General features: G+C 46.5%; 1 protein-coding gene across 10 annotated transcripts in view; it reads right to left on the minus strand.

The window, feature by feature from the left end:
* Nucleotides 1–476: 476 nt before the first annotated feature.
* LOC108940359 (RING finger protein 122) overlaps nt 477–14,607 on the minus strand; it is a 30,429-nt gene continuing 16,298 nt past the window's right edge. For 9 of the 10 annotated variants that reach the window (XM_018762466.2, XM_018762464.2, XM_018762465.2 and 6 more), the window contains 5 exons: nt 14,187–14,343; nt 4,083–4,128; nt 3,433–3,474; nt 3,028–3,110; nt 477–2,549 (listed from right to left, as the gene is read on the minus strand). In XM_018762466.2, the coding sequence (XP_018617982.1) occupies nt 2,435–2,549; nt 3,028–3,110; nt 3,433–3,474; nt 4,083–4,128; nt 14,187–14,296 (396 nt within the window). In that variant the 5' untranslated portion in view covers nt 14,297–14,343 and the 3' untranslated portion in view covers nt 477–2,434. The remainder of the gene's footprint in view (nt 2,550–3,027; nt 3,111–3,432; nt 3,475–4,082; nt 4,129–14,186; nt 14,344–14,607) is intronic. The other variant, XM_029257090.1, reaches the window with a different exon arrangement.

Below are 14,607 nucleotides of genomic sequence, written 5' to 3' on the forward strand. Positions count from 1 at the left end.
CAAGTTAATATTCGACATGATATTACAAAACAAGGCGCACTTGCTCCTCATGCAAACAACACAACTGTGGAACCTCATTCCTCTTTCTTGACTCTCGGCTCTAAACTCACTAACAACGAATCAATAATGAAAAATAAATTATTTACAAGTCGGTAAACATCTCAGATACAACTATGATTAATAAATACTTTATTTTTAGTAACTTCCAGCTGCATAACAATTAAAACACGTTGAAAATGACCGGCATAAATAAAAAATAAGCAATGAATCTTCCCAAACTCCTTCTTTCCAGCAAGTATTTCTTTAAAATACTTGTTTTGTCTATTTATGTGTATGTTTGTAATCGTAATGTCTGGAAGTCTGTAAAAGTCGGTAAAATTACATGTGTATCTTTAAAAACATTTTGCGTAGGTACCCAACTGTATGACCGGCTGGAGTTCAACTGTATTCAGAGGAATGGTGGAAAATGTCAGAGTTGTGCAAGGATATGCATACAGTTTTATTTTTCTGCTAATATTATGGACTTGAGTGTTACAGGTTAGTGAGTGACCTCCGGTCTCTGGGGACTTACAGGCATAACCATGAGGATTTTTGAAGAGGCCACCAGAAACACGGAATGGGGATCATTGTTTTACCATATCAATGTGCCATGTAAAAGTAAATCAGGCTTCTTTAGGTTTTTGTTCATGTTTATTTGCTCTCGCTTTTATACAAAAGAAATAACTAAAACAGAATAATTTGGGTATTACAGCTTTGTAGAAGTCGAGTGGCGGTCACCATGTTGAACACATACAATAATCAAATTCAACAAGGTTTAAACCATTTTCAATATTTACATCTGAAAGCCTGTGTGGCCTCTAAGGTGGGAACATAACGCATGCATTCGACACTTGAGGCACTTTGCTGGTGGATATTGCCATTTACTGTAGACATCTTTCTCTGACATATTTACATATAATAGTGTTGATCAACGTATCCCTTTTTACCACAAGTGGTCACCCACAATTCAGGATCATCACAGTAACACGACTGACATGTTCACTGAAAGTCACACAAAAAATAAGTTCAACAGTAGCTACAGTGGGCTAACACTGATTCATAGTTATTCACAGTTTATAGGATAATTTATCAGCTATATGTTTTACAGCTTTTCTGGCAACTGAGGAAGTTAGGTGCCAGATGGAGTGTAATTTAAAAATGTGCTTTTTTTTTTTTTCTTTCTCCAAAGAAATTACCCAATTTTTTGCCATCATGGACATACATTCTGCTGTATTTTATTTATATTTGTTGAATCAACAAATCTGTCGCTGAAATCAAAATAAACATGTTGTTAAAATCCAATGCAATCATATGCATTCTGAAATATTCTTTTGCAGAGAAATCCAACCAATTTCTAATTAGTAGTACAAATTACAGTCTTGCATGTATTCAGTCTGGCAGTGATGCTCTGTTCAGAAAGGACCCTGTCATGGGACTGGCCTACATCTATGGAATGGTTTGTACTTACCCAGTCATTGCTTTTAAAAGAAAACCATAAATTTTAATGGTCTTCATCGCTAAATCATCAAAGCTTGCACATGGAGGAATGCACTTTGGGATCATTTATTAAACATACTGGCAGGCAGGGTACTTCTTTAATTCCTCTGCAGCAATTTCTGCACAGTAAATGCCTAATGTATTTATTCTTGTTTCATTCCAATAAGCATTAGCTTATTGACAAAAGAGTCTCACAGGCCCAAATCATACAAGCAAAGTTCACACTTATTGGCCAGAGCTCTTTTTTCACCTTTTCCTCAGCATTTCATTTGTAGAAATGCGTTGACTGTTGTCTGTGGCTTTGCTGCAGACACAAACCTGGTGGATTCCTACAGTGCAATGCGGTAAAATACACAAAATCACAAATGTGTTTTTTTTTTTTTTTTTTTTTTTTAAACTTGTAGGGAAAGAACATGGAAAAACAACACAAATGCCAAAAGTATGCACCTGCTGGCCATTCAGTCAAAGGTTTGATCAGCATTCCTGGGAAGAGAACTTTAAAAATACTGTCAGAGTTCGGAATCCTGATCAGCTCCAGCGCTGGAGAGTCTACTATGTTCTTTCCAGCTGCAGCTGGAGAAGAGGAAAAAGGGGGGAGAAAAAAAAAGAAGGAAAAAAAAAGGTCCTGCTGTCCCAGAGTAGAACAGCCTCCTTCGATACACAGGTCACATCACAGGTCATCGGAAACACGTTCCCAGGAAACACGTGCCTCATCCTTGTATGTCCACTCTATAGCTCCCTGGGCTGCTGCCATTGCATCCGCACCCTGCTGCTCCATGCTGGACCAAAGCTGAACGCCGCCCTCTGAGGCAGACTGTGGGATATGGGTGCGAGCTGGATGTGGACTGCTTCGTGTTTCTGTAAAAGTGTGCTGGTCCTGGACAGAAAGAATGGCGGACTACACAAGCTCATCCAGCAGGGTCCCAATGCTCTGGTGCGGTTCAGGGGGGCCGGCGATAGGCTTGTTGCACATGGGGCAGACGCAGCGAACCTCCAGCCACTTCACCAGACACCTGACATAACATGGGAGTAAAAGGTGAACAATGGGGCACTTTGTGACTCTAAGTTGCCTATTTTGTGTGTGTGTGTTTTATTACTGTAGTATACAGGAGAGTGAATGCAGGAGTTTAGTTTGGGTATTTAACACTGTCAGTCACCTTGGATAAAGGTGGTAGCTGAATATTAGTTAATCATCACTTGGAGAAAAGATTCCATGGGCACAGTGGCTAGAGGAGCTGCTTTAGGACTTGGAGGTTGTTGGTTTGAATCCCACCTCCTGCTGTAGTACCCTTGAGCAAGGTACTTTAAAGCTCATTGTCAAGGGCCGTACATTTTCAGGTATTTCATGACACTCTTAGTAAGAAAACCCACAAGTGTCCACATAAACAATCGTGGTTTTTGTACATCTAGCTGTGACATTTGCAAATGCACTATTTATTTGTCTTGTGCTCGACACTCTGCAGTGTGTCGGGGTAGTCGTGTTCTACCCACTTCCTGTGGAAGGCATGTTGGCATGGCAACACTCCCAGCTCATCCTTCACTTTGAAATCCTCCAGGCAAACTGCACACGTCTGCTGTGATGGAGACGAAAGGAGGCAGGAGCACAGACAGGGTGTTCCTACCGTTATTTTAGGCAAGAACTAACACCAAAAAGTCACATCAGTACAACGTTACATTTGTCTTATTCTCTGAATAAACATAATGATACTGATGATAACACTGAAGGTAATACATCCATTTAAAAGGAAATTAATATGAATAGAGGCATTTGAACCCGACATCCTGCAGTTTCTTGATGTGAATAAAAAACATCTAGCATTTCCTCTGAATAGTCGTGTTTGTCAATTCTTAACATTTTACCAATCAGACAGACAGATCCAGGGTGGCAACTCTTACCCCATGAAGACTTAACTTCTTGGCATCATCTCTCAATATAACCTGAAAAATAAGAACGGATTTACATTTTTAAGAGACACCCTGAAAAGTTGGCATTGTACAGCCATCTGATTTTGGTGTAAATTCATATCGTCTCTGGGAGTCCTGGATACTCAGCTGATTGCAGAACCAGCTCTGTCTGTCTGTCTGTGTGTGTGTGTGTGTGTGTGTGTGTGTGTGTGTGTGTGTGTGTGTGTGTGTGTGTGTGTGTGAGAGAGACAGAGTGTCTGAGGGCGCTGAAGGTAAACGTTGTTTACTCCGCTCAGTCCTGCCTCTTCTCCCCAACATTTTGCCCAGATGATCTGCTGCAAACACGCAGTTCCGAGCACATCCATATGGGGACGCTCTGCACCAGTACAACTGTTGGATTGTATTAACTGGTTGGAAATTTAATTTTTCCTGGCAGCACTGACAAAAACCTCAGTGCATAGTAATGACTTGGAGACATCTGCAAACATCTGTGAGAAAGAATTTAGTGAGAAGTTCTGCATGATGTTGGAAGCCTCAGGTTTCTAGGGTCACAGCCCATGTTACACTGGGCATGGTATAACAAACACCATTAAAATCGGACAAAAATGACAAGGCCATGGGCGCACATATGCAGTACTCACCTCCCTGTACCCAAATCTTTCACTCTGAGCTTGATGCCTCAGTTTACTGAGAACAAAAACAAAAACAAGCAATTAGAAGAACTACGGTGTTCACACAATGGCATCATCTCCATAACAGTGTGGTTAAATGTAATCTGCCTATGCAGACAAGCCTTTCTCTCCGGGCCTCTTGATTAGGAAGTCTTATTGTAAGGTGTTCTTTTCCCTGTGCCCTGCATGGGTGTTACGTATGGGAAACTCAGCCCGAGGGAACGTCACGCACTTTCACATGGGGTGGGAATGTGAACCCAGTCAGTGGACTCCCCCAGAACAATGTTTTCTAGGCTGAGCTCATTGAGTGACGATGCAGAGTGTGACTCATGACATTTGGATCACCTGGCCATGACTGACAATATGAACCCTACTAAATGAAGATCTGATTAAGCCACGAGTGGCCTCCCGTCGTCATGACCATGCCCACACCTCAGCCAGCAGCACATGGCTCCGATTAAGCACCTGACTTCAACTGGAGCACTTGGCTACAAAAACCGCCACTTGACCACTCCCGGGTTGCGGAATCTCTCGAGACAACCATCCCCTCTGCATTCTCAAACTTACCTTGCCATACATATCACACGTCCTGTTCCTCAACATTCCCCAGTCCCGCTCCACATCCATCTGGTAAACTACTGTTCGCCTTGTTCCCCAACCACGATTTCAGCTCCTCGCTTCTGTTCTGTTTTCCCATTGACCAACCATTCACCTGTCCCCAACCATGAAAACAAGTCTGATCCCTTTATAATGAATAAACGCTCCTGCAATTGGGTCCAGCCTCCTCCATGTCCTCTGTTCTGCATGACAGAAGATTCCACTTACGACACGGATCCAGCAGAGATCGAACCACTGTGGCAGGTCGTCTCCACCCACAGAGCAGCCCTCAGATCCCATGAGCAGATGCTGAAACAACTGTCTGGCTCCCTGCAGGAGCTCTTACGTCTGTTCAAACAGGAAAAGGGTCCAAGGACCGAGACGATGCCTGCTCCTGTGCCAGATCCCGTGTTCTCACCAGGTGCCGTCCCTGTCCCAGCAACAGACCCCTGGCTAGCCACATCCAAACCCTACGATGGTGACCCGGAAAAGTGTAAAGGTTTTTTGCTTCAGTGCATACTGGTGATCTCAAGGCGGCTGCAGGCCTACTGCACCGATGCCAGCCGGATAAAATACTTAGTGTCACTACTGATGGGACCCACCTTAGCCTGGGCTACAGCAATTTGGAGGCAGTGCAAGCCCGACTCATATGACCACTTCAGGATGCAGCTTGAGGCCGTCTTTGACTACCCCTCTGTCGATAAGAGTGCAGACTGTTGCCTGCTGACCCAGCAACAGGGCGACTGGACCACCTCGGACTACACCCCGCAGTTCCACATCCTCGCTGCAGCCACACAGTGGAAACCGGGAGCACTACTAGCATGCTTCCAGCAGGGTCTGAATCCCCGTATCCAAACTGAGCTTGCTTATTGGGGCAAAAACTGGACCCTGGACCAGTACATAATGAACGCCATCGCCCTGGACAACCTGGCCCGTGAGTGCCTGCAACATCCCTAGCAGACCACAAGGGATCCTGGCTCTCTTTGACGCCCCGACACCCTTACGGGTCAGTCAAGGATGCCTGACTCTCATTAAGAGACAGCAACGCCTCTAAGAGGGTCTTTGCCTCCACTGTGGAAGCTCTGGCCACTTCTGAGAGACCTGCCCAGAGCGGCCCTCCACGGGAGTTCCTCAAACACGGCCATCGCTAAGTAACCTCCTCCATTCTTCCTCACAGCTAAACATTCCCATTGTCTTGCCTTGGGGAGCGGGATCCCATCAGATAATCACGTGCGCGCTAGTAGACTCCGGAGCAACCAGCTACTTTATGGACATCGCTTTTGTGAATTCGCACGGAATTCCCAAACAGGACTGTGATGTGACATTACAAATCAGTGTACTCGATGGGGAAACCGCTGGGGAAGGGCATTGTGGATTCCCATACTGACATATTAGGGGTTCAGGTAGGACTTGCCACAAGGAGGCTCTCTCCTTTTTTCTTATTAAGCCCCCTGACTACCCAATTATCTTGGGATACACCTTGCTGGCTCTCCACAACCCTGTGTTCTCCTGGAGCACAGGAGAGCTGGTTTCTTGGGGAGAGCAGTGCACCTCCTCCTGTTTGTCCCTATCATGTAGTAGCCGTTTGACAGGGAGTGTAGTGACTTCAAATGTTTCTTATCGGGGCGAAGAATGGACCCTGGACCAGTACATAATGAACACCATCGCCCTGGACAACCTGGCCCATGAGTGCCTGCAACATCCCTGGCAGACCACAAGGGATCCTGGCTCTCCATCGAGAGCCCTGGGTCCACACAGCCTCTAGCTGTGCCAAAAGACTACAGAGACCTCACGGAAGTCTTTAGTAAATCCCAAGCATCTACCTTCCCTCCACAACGGCTGTGGGACTGTGTTATCAACCTCCTGCTGAGAACTCTCCCTCTGAGAGGCCATGTATATCCATTGTCCCTTCCTGAACAGAGGGCCATGGAGGACTATATGACCAAGGTCTTAGCCTTAGGCATCATCAGACCTTCTACCTCGCTGGCCTCTGCTGGCTTTTTCTTTGTGGGAAAGGACAGCAGGCTGTGTCCATGTATAGATTATCACGGTCTTAATGACATAACGGTGAAATACCCCCATTCCTTGCAATTGATCACAGCCGGAGTGAAACAGCTCCACGGGGTGCGGGTTTTCAACAAGTTGGACCTCCACAGCATGTATAACCTGATCTGTATGAGAGAGGGGGAAGAGAGGAAGATGGTCTTCAGCACCGCCCTGGGTCACAATGAGTACTTAGTGATGCCATTTGAGCTAGCCAATGCTCCCTCCATTTTCCATGCCTCCGTGAACCACGTACTGAGGGATTTGGTGAATAAGTCCATCCTGATGTACTTGGATGACATACTGGTGTTCTCATGTTCTATGGCTGAGCATGTGGGTGGTCCTGCATCACCTACTCAATAATCACCTTTTTGTGAAGGATGAGAAATGTCTCTTTCATCAGGAACACGTGGCCTTCCTGGGCTTCATTCTTGGCCTAGACGGGGTGGCTATGGACCTGGTCAAAGTCAGGGTGGTGCTACATTGGCCCCGCCTGACCTCTGTAAAGGCCCTACAAAGGTTCCTGGGGTTCGCAAATTTCTACCACCAGTTCATTTGTGGTTTCAGCAATATCACTGCTCCTCTCGCTTCCCTGCTCAAGGGGAAGGGGTCCCGGCTTGTTTGGCAGTCAGAAGCCCTGGAGGCATTCCAGAAGCTCAAACAACGGTTTACAGCTGCCCCGGTGCTCCAACACCCCGACCCCTTGTTGTTGCTGAAGTGGATGTTTCAACTGTGGGCGTGGGGCGGTTCCTTCACAGAGACAGGAAACCCCCTGCAAAGCTCCATCCCTGTGCGTACTTCTCCCATAAGCTGTCGTCTGCCGAGTGCATTTATGACATTGGTGATAGGGAGTTACTGGCAATTAAGCTTGCACTAGAGGAATGGAGGCACCGGTTGGATGGGGCCGCTCACCTGTTCTTGGTCCCAACCGACCACCGGAATCTAGAATACCTAAGAACAACTGGTCCACTAAACCCCCAACAAGCCTGAGTCTCTCTTTTTTTACCAGGTTCCAATTCCACGTATCGTACCGCCCGGGCTCAAAAAACACCAAGGCCGACGCCCTTTCCAGGCTCTACAACAAGGACCCGGCCCCTGCCAGTCCCGATCCCATTCTGCCAAAGTCCAGCTTCGTGGCTCCTGTGCAGTGGCAGTTTAAACAGAACCTCCAGGGCCCAAGACCCAGGACCAGCGGACACCCTTCAGGGCAAGGAGTATATCCCAGCGAGAATGCGGTCACAACTACTGCACTGGGTACACGATGCCCCTGTAGCCGGCCACCTAGGGAGCAGACGGACTCTTTCCCTGCTAGAGAAGAGGTACTGGTGGCCCTCCTTCCATGAGGATGTACAGGAATTCGTGGAGGCATGTGAGGTCTCTGCACAGGTTAAAACCCCAAACCAAAAGCCCGCAGGGTTGCTGGAACCACTCCCGGGTCCGTCTCAGTCCTGGTCTTGCGTAGCAGTTGGTTTCCTCACAGACTTGCCATCCTCCGTTGGTAATACCGTGATCCTGGTGGTCATAGATCAGTTCTCAAAGGCCTCCCATCTTATTCCATTGCCTCGACTCCCTAGTGCTCCAGACACGGCCAAGCAGTGGTTCCAGCATGTGTTCCACATCTTTGGGTTACTTGAAGACACTGCGTCTGAACGAGGGCCACAATTCGTGTCTAGGGTGTGGAAGGCCTTCTGGCAGAAGCTTGGTGTCTCTGTCAGTCTCATGTCTGGGTACCACCCCCAGGCCAACGGCTGAACCAGGACCTTGGTCGCTTCCTTCGGAGCTACTGTTACCAGGACCAGTGGGCACGGTTCCTGCCATGGGCCGAGTATGCCCACAACTCCCTCTCACACTCCTCCACAGGTCTCTCCAATGTCTCCTCAGGTATTAACCTCCCCTGTTCCCATGACACCCTGGCTCCTCTGATGTCCCTGCTGTTGATTCCTGGTTCCAGAAGAGCGAAGAGGCCTGGTGTGAGGTTCGGGAGTACCTGTGCAAAAGCATCCTCCGCTACGAACAGCAGGCCGAAAAACATCACCGCGCCCTGACCTTCCAGCCAGGGCAAAGGGTGTGGATGTATAACCATGATATCTGCCTCAAGCTTCCATCCAGAAAACTCAGCCCTTGCTACACCAACCCCGACAAGATCCTTCGATGCATCACCCCGTCACTTACTGGTTGTAGTTGCCCCCACACTTACGTATATGTCTCACTTTTCATGTCTCCCTGTTCCAGGCATTCTGAGGAGACCCAACACCCCCTCTTGTGGGAGTGGATGGGGTGCCAACCTATGCTGTCTGTACCCTTCTAGACTCCAAGTGCCGACACGGGGGCCTGTAGTACTTGGTGGACTAGGAAGGGTACGGGCCTGAGAAACGCAGCTGGGTTCCGGCGCACAAAATTCTGGATCCATTGCCGACTTCCATCGGGACCATCCAGACCGGCCAGCACCCTGTCCCAGAGATCGCCCTCCTTCCAGGGGTTGCAGGGCGGCAAGAGCCCCCCATGAGGAAGGGCATACTTTCACAACCACACCCGCACCTCAACCAGCACCTGACTTCAATTGGTGCCGATCAACTGACCATTCACCCGTCCTCGACCATGAGAACAAGTCTGATCCCTTAATACTGAATAAACAATCCTGCACTTGGGTCCAACCTCCTCCATGTCCTCTGTTCCACATGACACCTGTGGACTGGACACTATGGCCAGGGCTACCATTACTGGGCAGGGTACTCGCAGATGCCCATTACTGCTGGGTCTCAAACCAAACCAGCTGACCTCAAACCAGTCTTTGGAGATCATCAGTCCCTCAGTGCATCCACTCCTGACGTATGCTCATTTGTTACGTCATTGGCCCTTCACACGTTTGCTTCCCTTACTGACTCGTGTCTAACAGCACCATATTTCACCATTTGATTACTACCCATTGGTCTGTTTTTAATCTGAGTAACTAAACAAATTTTACACTCAAAGCTGGAAACAAAGATGTCTCTCAAATATGATTTGTTTCTGAAGTCATTTTTTGCACCACGGAAATAATCAACAGCAAACAAATTCTTCAAGCGGAGGTCAGATTCCTCTTGAACTTTTATTTATAGCGCATGGATGCAGATAATAACACATCGTTCATATCAGACACAGCAAAAGACTAAATTACCCATAGACATCATCTCTCTTTGCTGAAACGCACTTGCGCTCAGAACACTCCATGTCCCTGCGCCATGAATCACCACAGAATGTGCAGGTGGGAAGCCATTGCGATGAGCCATGCATGAGTCACCACCATGATGTCACACAGGTTTCCGTTAGCAGGTTGCACTGGTGCACATGTGTACTGACCTCCAGCCCAGTCCCCCGCTTCACTGACCTCGCACTCCTACTCTACTGCTGCGCTGTACTCTGCTGTGAATCACCACATGTGATGTTTGCTCTGGCATAGGTGTGACTACGTCATTTCACCCTGTTTTCACATTCGTGCCTCAGGTTCCCCTTCACTTTTAGGTGTTAAGTTTATGACAAAGTAAGTCAGGAGTCAGAGCACTCACCCTTACAGACAAGGGTCAAGGGTTTAGGTATATATTTGTCAGAAGAAAATATGTTTTATTTCTTCAGAATATTATATTTGTGTAACATATTATTTAAACGACCCAAAAAGTCAAACTGTGCTTTGATTAAAAAAGAAAAGGAATCTAAATTTTTAGATTATAGAGTAAGATTATCTGACCTATTAGGAATGTTAAAAAACACAAAAGTTAACATTCATTCCCATTAACTGCTTTTCCTAGTCAGGGTCGTGCTGGTCCAGAGCCTACCTCAAAAGCACCCCAGATAGGACGCCAAGTCATCAGAGGGTAGCCACTTTCACACAAAGTGTCCACTTTATCTGAAGTACATGTATTTGACTGTGAGAGGAAACCCCCACAGACATGGGGAGAACACACAAAGCCCACACAGGCTGAGCTGGATTCGAACCTATACCCAAACAGCCCAGGTGTTGTGAGGTAGCAGCACTACTGGCTGTGCCACTGCGCTGCTCCAAAAGTTATGCTGATATAAGAAAATGATGATTTCATGCATCTAAACCTAACATTACACCCTCGAAAGGTTGCGTGTTAACAATACACATGACTTGTCAAGGTGGCTACCTACCACCTACTTTACCACGGTCCAAATTACCTGTCAGACCTACACTGGAACACGGGGCTCGGCTCAGTTAAACTACATCAGAAGGGGAACACAGGCACAGCAGCTGATGAAAACCCCCGTGGGGGTAAATCACCTACGAATCAAATATCTACTATGTCATCCGTTTTAAAAAAACGTCATATGCATCTACTGGTGTAATGTACACTGGTTTACACAGTGGTATGAGATAAATGGACTGTACTCAAGAATGATGTGTCTGCATCCTTCTGTTGCTGCAATGCACTGTTATATTGTTGTCTGAGATGTACGTCTTTTTTGCAGAAAAGCCCCTGCTAAATGGATACACATTCATGTAAATCAAATATAAATCACCACGGTAAGACCCCAAAGTCCTTGAAGGTGACGGATGTCCTACATGGAAGGCCATTTCCAGTGCAGCAAAGCGTCCTTCTCGCTTGCTACGAGATAGGTGATTTTACTTCCGCCATTTGCAGCAACCCGAGCATTTTATCACAGTAAAATAACGCAGAGCCCATCCGCACTCAGCCACAGAGTATTATCGACATAGCACTAGAGCTGATCTTGAGAAGGAACGTCAATTAGTGAGAAGCCGTGAAGGCAATGTGCAGGAGGCGTGCGGGTGGAGGACGCGCCATCACTCTGTGAAATACAGGCCTGGCACTGAATCTCCTTAGCCAAAAATAACACGGCAAACAGAGAGCGACAATAAAAATCAGCAGCCAATTGTTTGAGTTGGGAAGTACTTCATCACTGAGGAAGTGTGCTGCACACAAAAGCCAAGACTCACGGCTCCCCTGTGCAGCAGAGACTAAAACATTAAAGAGAGCAGTAAAAATCCACAGCAAATTTTTGCATGTCACATTGCTGTTGACTGTCAGAGATCTTCCTGCAAACTTTTAGATGTGCCACACACACAAACAAGACTATGGATTTGAAAAGGCTTTGCGTGTGCCCCTTACCAGGAATGCGTGCCTCTATAAGACGAGTGCTTGTGAAGCCAGGCGATCTACATATGCTGCATGTCCCTCCAATATGGAAAGGCCCAAACTGTACAACACACACTAATCCTAGAGCGTGCAGCTGCAAAGGTACGATTTCCAGCACAGATAACAGATGAAGATGAAAGATGATGGAGACATGGAGACAAAAACAGAACATGAACACCAGAGGCTTTGCTAGCTGTAGCTGTATGAGGGAGCATTACAATCAAGTACCAACAGCCTCTACCATGACTACCAATAGCTGGCAGAGTGGTTAAAGACATGGCCCTGAAATGTGAAGAGAAGAAGCACTTTGATGCTTTGCACATTAAGTAGGCAACAATTGGTCCTAGCTCACAGGACACTGCTGATGTATGGAGATCCTATCAGCTGGCTCTCAAGTGCATTGACACGAAAAGAGCAGTTGCGATCATGACCTTCTTGCCTCTCCAACACCTAACCAACAATAAATAAGAAAATAAAATAAACAGATCAGTTAATGCTGAAAGGCAAAACATAAAAAGCTTTTTGATGAGACTGCACTTAAGTTTTCATCCCTCACTGGGACCAGGACTCAAAGTCTAATTCTCTCAGCTATAGACAGCTATACTACTGGAGACAGCTGTGTTGCTCTGAAAGGACACAGGTTCAAATCCCTCCTCCTGCTGTAGTACCCTTGATCAAGGCACTTACTCTAAACTGATACAGTAAAAATCACCCAGCTGTGTATATGGGTAAATCATTGTAAGAAGTTTAACATCATAAATTGTTTTGCAGAGAAGTGTCAGTTAAATGAATAAGGTAGCCATTAGTTGACTGTCTTCTTTGTTTGTATCAATTTTTCTTGCTGTATGCCTGTGTTAAAGCGCTCTGTGTCACTGTGTGAGAAGAGCACTCTATAAAAATAAGAATAAATAAAAATAAATAAATAAATAAATAAAACAAGTGTACATTCTGCTTTAAACCAGCAAAGTGCATCAGAGCTGTGAATGTGATGCACGAATGAAACAAATACCCCCGTTGTCAGAACATCTTCTGTGTTACTTGCAGCAGCTCCTGCAGACAAACCATCTGTGAGCCATACTGGTGATACTGGGAGGCAGCCCGCACGCTGAACCCCTGGTGCCATAGTGCCCTGCCCTCACTGGAGGACAGACAGGCTACTGGTGACTGCTGCTGGACACAGGGGACATCATGACTCTGAGAAGTCACTACACTCGCTGTCAAACGGCTACTGACCTTCTCTGAGAGCTCTGTGCCCCAGAGGCGGAAGGGGGGCACAGTTTGGGTTGGTGGTAAAGCGCTTTGCATGGATTATTGACAATTTCTTTTAAATCACTCATTGCTGACGAGTCACTCAAATGGGCCAGTATTGTCTCTATGGTGGCTTTTAAAAGAATTTTGTATCCAAGATTGTTAATGAGATTTTTCAATGATGGGTATACAAGAAAGAATGTGTAGTTTTTGCACGAAGAACCATTCCAAGTGGCAGAGGCCGAAGACCATCTATGAGGGTCAAAAAGTATCTGCAATAATTTGTTTACAAATACACAGCAGATACTGCTTCACTTACCCTCGCACACGCCTAATATGTAGTCGATTACATTTCCTTCTGAGCAAAATAATATTTCATCCCTAAAAAAAAATAGGCCTATTCTGTCATGGCAAAGACTATATCAGTGAAAGTTGTGGCCTAGATGGCAGAAGCTAAAAACAAAACACCTAAATTGTTCATAAGTTCCCTGAAATGTATTAGGGACCTTGACAGCTCTCCAAGTAAGGATCAGAAGGAATAACTACAAGAAATACCAGACCCCTGGACGGACAGACAAATGGAGCTGTAGGCTTCCAGGACAGGCTCTGGACCACCGCAACCCTATAGCATTTATTGATCATGGATGGGTGGCTGGACGGACAGATGGATAAGTCTATCCCAGAAGACTGGGGCATGAGACAAAGTACACCCAGAACAGGACACCAGTCTATCTCTGGGCAATCACACACTTACAGAACAACTTGGACAAATGAGGTAAATAACAAGAGTTGCTGTAAAACACAACAATGGAATATGGAGATTTCTCCATTTGTTATACTAAATGAATAATGAGGCCTTGCGTAAAATCTGAGTTGTATCCGGAATGTTTGGACAAGGTAGAAAGAGGAAGCGAGAGAAACTGCCAGCGTTGCTTAGAGACTCAAAGGACCGTGCCGAAAAAACACCGTTGACCTTAATAAAAGACTGAGAACAATGGGGTCCCACATGGTTCCCCTGTACTGATGCTCTCACCTTATGAAGTAGCAGCAGAAAATCAAGCTGAGGACAAAGATGAAGATGCCTGTCCCGAAGATGACCATGTAGATGTTGAGCGGGAGGTCCTGGAAGGTGATGGGAGGCATTTTGCACGACCTGTTACTGTAGGTCAAGCCCAGACCACAGAAGCACCCTAAGGGGAAAGGGAAAGAGAAAAAGTCAGGTGAGGTGGAGGAAAAACAGCGCGGCTCCCAAGATGATGCATCCCTTCCTGCAGGTCAGCCTATATCATCTGTCTCGTATCTGAACAGGACAGGAGCCTTCTGGGCTCCTCCTCAAGCGAGACATTCAAAGCAGACTGTCCGACAAAGTTCCTTATGTGATCCAGAGTTAAGGTCCCATTCAGCTCTGATCTTGAAAACGGCACCTTCCCCGTTCCTCCAAGTCACCCCTGACA

This window comes from Scleropages formosus, chromosome 12, assembly GCF_900964775.1.
Source record: "Scleropages formosus chromosome 12, fSclFor1.1, whole genome shotgun sequence".
Taxonomy (NCBI): Eukaryota; Metazoa; Chordata; class Actinopteri; order Osteoglossiformes; family Osteoglossidae; genus Scleropages; species Scleropages formosus.